The sequence below is a fragment of the Sprattus sprattus genome (assembly GCF_963457725.1).
Source record: "Sprattus sprattus genome assembly, chromosome: 2".
NCBI lineage: Eukaryota > Metazoa > Chordata > Actinopteri > Clupeiformes > Clupeidae > Sprattus > Sprattus sprattus.
In genome coordinates this window covers 59,616,587-59,622,586 of record NC_137921.1, presented here as the reverse complement: position 1 = coordinate 59,622,586, position 6,000 = coordinate 59,616,587, and the positions used below count along the sequence as shown (strand labels likewise).

Below are 6,000 nucleotides of genomic sequence, written 5' to 3'. Positions count from 1 at the left end.
AGCACACAGTCCCCAGACCTAAACCCCATAGAAAATCTGTGGGAAGAGCTGAAGCCGAATCTGCAAATGTGTTGACCTCAGAATCTGAAGGATCTGCAGAGAGACTGTATGTAGGAATGGTCTCAGGTCTGTCCCATGTGTTCACCAACCTCATCACGCATTATAGGAGAAGACTTGGAGCTGTTATTTTGGCAAAGGGAGGCTGCTCAAAACATTAAATTAAGGGGTGCCAATAATTGTGGCACACCTGTTTAGGAGAATAGTATTTATTTCATGAAAAAAAAATGTTTGTTTCAATAATTTTACTTCAATGAAAAGGTAAGATTTTTGTGAATATTTTGAGTGAAAGACCAAGAGGATAAACAGCAAACAAATATTTTTTCATAGCCTGTTTTGGTCACATTCACTAAGGGTGCCAATAATTGCGGAGGGCACTGTATGCTTATGGTTTAAAAATTGTCATCTCACCAGAACTGAAAAAACGTTGTGTTCTATTGTCTAATACTATTACTTTTGAACGCTTATTATTATTAAGTTATGCGGCTCAATAGTCAACTGACTTTTACGAGGCTATAGGTCTACAGCTAAACGTACAATCGGTGTGGTAATTGAACTTTTACACCGTGTCGAATAAGATATTAATAGTTACAAGGTAGCCCTCCCACCAATGATATGGCTCATTTCATTTTGTCTAGGGAAAATATAACTACGGTGGTGGGATGCTAATTTAAATGACCTTTTACACAACTCGGCGGTGATGGGCAGTAGCGTCACAATGTAGACCCTTTTTTTTTTTTTTTTTTCATTTCACTACATGATCATGTATGTGTCAAATAAAGCACTTGAGCTTGAACTTGAACTTGCATGAAAAGCTATACAAAATTAGTTTTAGTTTCTTTAGTGCTGGTTTGAGTGGCTTAATTTGTTATGTTTCTAATATAGTACTCTCTGCACAAAATTGTGTTGACTCAAAGTGAATGTTGTAGCAATATATTGTTAATGTATTAATGCTTACCCATGATGTTTCTCTAGTAATGCTGAAGGTTGAAATGATGAAGAGAAGAGAAGTGCTGTCAGGTATGCCTCATTAAGGTATCTCCAAGAAACTTCCTCATATTAACCTAAGAATTATCAGTGTTTTGTCACAAAAAATATGTTGCACAGACCTCTGTACAAGTGATCCACAGAGCTGCATAAGCTGAAATCATATACTCTTTACGCTTATTAGCCATAGTCATGACAGACATAATTGGCAAAACACCATTCAATCAAAATCTTTATTGTTTATCTGCACAAAGCGTGAGTGTGAACATAAATGAGCCGGAACAGGGGGCGATCTGTTGTCAGTGAAAAAAAGAAAAATAGTTCTGCCTGAAAAAGAGCTATAACAGTACACGCTAGATGACAGTGCTAGATATGGATAGGGGTGGACCCAATGAAAGACGGAAAAGTCATAGAGTGAAGACGATGTTTCAGCCCAGTCCTATTTCTTCATTGTTTTTTCCAAAGCATGTTATTCTCTCAGTTTTGTTTCCTCTTTCCATCCATCAGCTGAGTTAAAAACTGCATGACCCAGTACAGCAAGGATAGGGAGATGAAGACCTGGACACACATACATGGTAAATAGCAAGTGTATGTGCAATACTAACATGTAATGTTTTATACAGATGATCAATTAAATGTAATTCAATACCTTAATACAACAGATTGCCATCAATGATAAAATTGTCTCAAAACACATTACATAACTGAACTGTAGATACAATGGGCACCAGGTTAATGTAATGTAGTAATAATATGGCCACCAAGACGACATTGGTATTATCCTGACAACAGCGCCAATATGTTAGTGATCCCACCCGATTGGAAAGGCCTCAACCTGTGTGTGTGTCCCTGCGTTCAGTCACTGTAGTTCACTGCACATGTGTGTGACTGTTTGTTTGTGATAAATAGAATAGAATTGAATTGAATTTCGCCTTTGAAAAAATACCATAAATGTTCACAACAAAAATACTGATAGGGAAAACTGTGTATAATTTGTAATTCATAAAATGAGGATGACTTTCAGGGGGGTTAAACACTTTTGCAAACCACTGTAGGCAATCCCGACACTCTCCACCCAGAAGCCATTCACATCAAGGCTAAAAATAGTAGTAGTCACCTCCGCTATTGTTTTATTGTAGGTGCAAAAAGGGCCATTGCAACCCTATTCAATTACGACAGACAATTTTTTTATTAAGATACGTTTTGTGAATAAAGATTTTGTGGTGTGTTGATAGCAGGTCTGGTACTATTTACAAATATGTTCTTACATATATGTTCTAGCTCAAGGGGGATAGCCCTCATGGTTCCCCCTGTCTCCTGTGTTTTAGCTCAAGGGGGATAGCCCTTATGGTTCCCCCTGTCTCCTGTGTTTTAGCTCAAGGGGGATAGCCCTTATGGTTCCCCCTGTCTCCTGTGTTTTAGCTCAAGGGGGATAGCCCTTATGGTTCCCCCTGTCTCCTGTGTTTTAGCTCAAGGGGGATAGCCCTTGTGTTCAGTAAAGTGCTTTGGACATTTCTAAATAAATACAATTCAAATTTTATTGAATCAAAACCCCAGTAGTAAAAATAGGTGCAATAATAAGTCATTTGGGTTTCTACATGTATAGTATGTATACAAACTTGCTGTTGATCATATAAAATGGGTATTGTCATGAAATAAATTATTGAATTTACAATATCTCTGATTGCAATAATCATGAAATCCCATACCCGTTGACTTCATGGGAATAAGGAATTTACATGTAAATAAATATCTGTGTAAATATGTCAGAAATATTCATCTTACCTCAATGAAGACATTTAAAGTTGCTGCAACTGGCTTTGTGAATCCCTGCATTTGCAATATCATAAGTACTGCACAGCGCAGTGTCTCAATTTTGTATGAATTGGACCTGTAATGAAAGTCCATAAAAACATTGAACATTTGCTCTTTTTACTGCCACAGGTGCATAAAAGCTCTTTCACTGTCATGCAACCCAAGTGTTAGATCATGGTGCAATCCTTGATCCTTTTTCACCTAAGGAATATTGCCATGTATTTACCATCTCATTCCAAGGCAAAAAGTAAAATGTTTTTATTTTTTATGTTAATTTAATGTCTATTTTTATGTGGATCACTGTGCATGTTATTTCTTTGTGCACATAATTTCTTTGCTGTTAAGCACTTTGAGCTGCATTGTTTTATATGAAAGGTGCAATACACATAAAGATTATTATTATTTGTATTACTATTTTTACCTTTCACTGATAATCAGCTTGCCTCCTGATTATCTTGCCTAACCTCCCTTCCCCTTAGCTGATTGTGAACAGAGTTGAATCTGGTACTTCACTTTGATCTCTGAAGCAATCCTTGTTGCTGTGTCTTGCCTGTTTGTCTACATTTTGCTATTATGTAGCCCAATTGGCTGCTGACCTTTCTGGGTCTGCCTATGTGCCTTCTGTGCTCAGTTAAGGAAAAACATTCCCCACAAAATATGCTACATTGAGTCTTTTTGCTGATGTATGCAAGCAAATGATGCTTAACCATTCCTCTCATCTCAATTAACTTCATTGACATTTTCAACCTTCAAGTTCACACAGGTGCCCCAAAGAAAAATTATAGGTGTAGGTTATCACATGTACACCACTAAGTGCCACTAAGTCTGGCAATTACTGGAATACCCTGAGGGCATTTGGCAATATTCGCTGAGAGTGCTTTGAGAAGCATGCAATCTTTTTCCCAAATTGTCAAACCAACCTTTCTGTCTCTTTTTCTGTTATGTGGTGACTTTGCCTAAAATAAGTGTGAAATGAAAGTGATTGGTGCATATGTAGATTTGTTGCCTAGGAAGAGAATAGATGTTATGAGGAGGAGGGGAGGTCAAAGTGATAATGGGTAAAACAAATGGGTAAAAAGTTACCTTTGGTCTATGATGTATCCGAGTGATGTCAGAGTGAACAAAATGTAACCAGTCATCAAAAGCACTGTCCACTGATTAAGTATCTACATGACGAAGAAAAAAATAGTAAAGGGTGAAAAATGCATAAGAGCTAATACATTGTTAGTCCTTTCATAATTTTCCCATAGGTGGTCAAAGCCACATAAGTAGCCACAAAGCCGCATAATAGGTAAATTATTTCATTAATTATTACACTAAAGACAGTACACATTTGACCAGTTCACATGGTAACATTTATATGGCATTGAGAGGTGTGCATTATGTATAAATTCACCCTGGTTACCTCAGGACTCCGGAGTTGCATATAAGTATTTTTATTAGATAAATAACAACAATTGCAAGGCTGAAAGTGAAGCCATGATTGTCACAGGACTGACGGACACAGAGATGTAGTTGCGGATGTAGTCCTTGAAGTGCAAGACCAGACACGAAGTTAAGGGAGTGCAGATTATATATAGGGAGTGTAGCAAGTGTGTTATTGTGTGATTTGGGAGATGTGAAATCAGTGCAGCTGGGATGGTGAGTGATACTGATGACTTGCAGTTGGGACTATGAGTGAGAGTGAGTGTTGAAGGAAGCGTGGCCAGAGCGGAGCTCAGCAGGAACGTTGCACTGATGAAGACATCACACAAGGTTTTTATAGACAGAAGTTTAGTTTTCAGCAGGGATATCCACCTGGTGGATCTCTGACGTCCGAGGCTCTCTATATTGCAAGGATGGCAGTTTTGCACAAGGTCAGAAGAAACTTCTGGTCTGAACATGCGCCTGTACATATGCAGACTTAGTGGGAACTAATAAGTTGTAGGGTTTCACATGCAGCAGTGCACTAAGTTGAATGTGATTGAAGTGTGAAAAACACTTACAGCCCACTCACACCTACGTCAAGGTCAGGTTGTGAGACTGTTTCTTCCTCTCTCCCCTGCAGCTATTATATAAGATATATAAAGAGATTGACCTCATTCTCGAATGCAGTAAGAACATGTAAAGGAGAATTTTTTTTCTATATTCTATTTACGAAGTTTCAATCGATATGCACATGTATATGTTTAATAATGGATTGACATGTGTAAGATAATTTCAGTATAGGTTTATTAGGAAGAATAGATACAATCCTTGAAATGTCTTGTTCAGAAACCAGAGTCCTTCAGTGGGAAAACAGGCCTAAGTAGTAGGTCAGGTCGCTGCAGGCCTAGGCCTGGAAAGGTCAGGTCACTACAGCAGTAGCTTTTAGCTGTCCAGGACAGAAGAGAATGTGACTTTTGATACATTGAAGGACTCTCGGTAGATAACATGGTCAGCTAATCCCTGAGAAACAGAGTGCAGGGGTTTCACACAATAGATGTGACATTAATGTCCATTCCTACGAATAACAGATACACCAGGGTAGGGATCCCATGACCCCCACCTGTTGACCACGAGGAGCCCACAGATGACATCAGTAAAAGATAAACTATAAGAACTGGACTTTCTCTGTAGCAGACCAGGCTCTCGTTTTTTGGTGTAAAAGATGATGTGTAAAGAAGTTATAGTATTGGGTATTGGGCTCTGTTGGATTCCATTGCGTTGTGTTGCGTTTCATGCGTTGCTTGCGGCAAGACTTGAACATTCGTAACCTTGTAAATTACCTGCATGCGTGTGTTTTCGGCAAACGTTCACGTTGTCATGTCAATCCATTATTAAATGTATACTTGTGCATATCGATTGAAACTTCGTAAATAGAATATAGAAAAAAATATGTTCTTACTGCGTTCAAGAATGAGGTCAATCTCTTAACATATCGTGTATCATAGCGGCAGAGGAGAGAGGAAGAAACAGTCTCACAACCTGACCGTGTAGGCTACTGGGTTGATTAACTGAAACACGGAGCTGCAGGTAGCCCCGCCCGTTGGTAACAGCATGTGAACCAAACCACTTTGAGGAATAGAGGGAACGGCTCGGAAACAGTACTACGATATCCAGACCTTACAGACTGCCACTTCATGGTGACCCTACCTGCCAGGTTTTTTTTACTGACTTTAT

General features: G+C 38.7%; 1 protein-coding gene across 3 annotated transcripts in view; it reads right to left on the bottom strand.

The window, feature by feature from the left end:
* Positions 1-1,325: 1,325 nt before the first annotated feature.
* Positions 1,326-6,000, bottom strand: part of agmo (alkylglycerol monooxygenase) — a 28,545-nt gene continuing 23,870 nt past the window's right edge. For all 3 annotated transcript variants that reach the window (XM_080860510.1, XM_080860511.1, XM_080860512.1), the window contains 3 exons: positions 3,943-4,025; positions 2,830-2,935; positions 1,326-1,602 (listed from right to left, as the gene is read on the bottom strand). In XM_080860510.1, the coding sequence (XP_080716636.1) occupies positions 1,522-1,602; positions 2,830-2,935; positions 3,943-4,025 (270 nt within the window). In that variant the 3' untranslated portion in view covers positions 1,326-1,521. The remainder of the gene's footprint in view (positions 1,603-2,829; positions 2,936-3,942; positions 4,026-6,000) is intronic.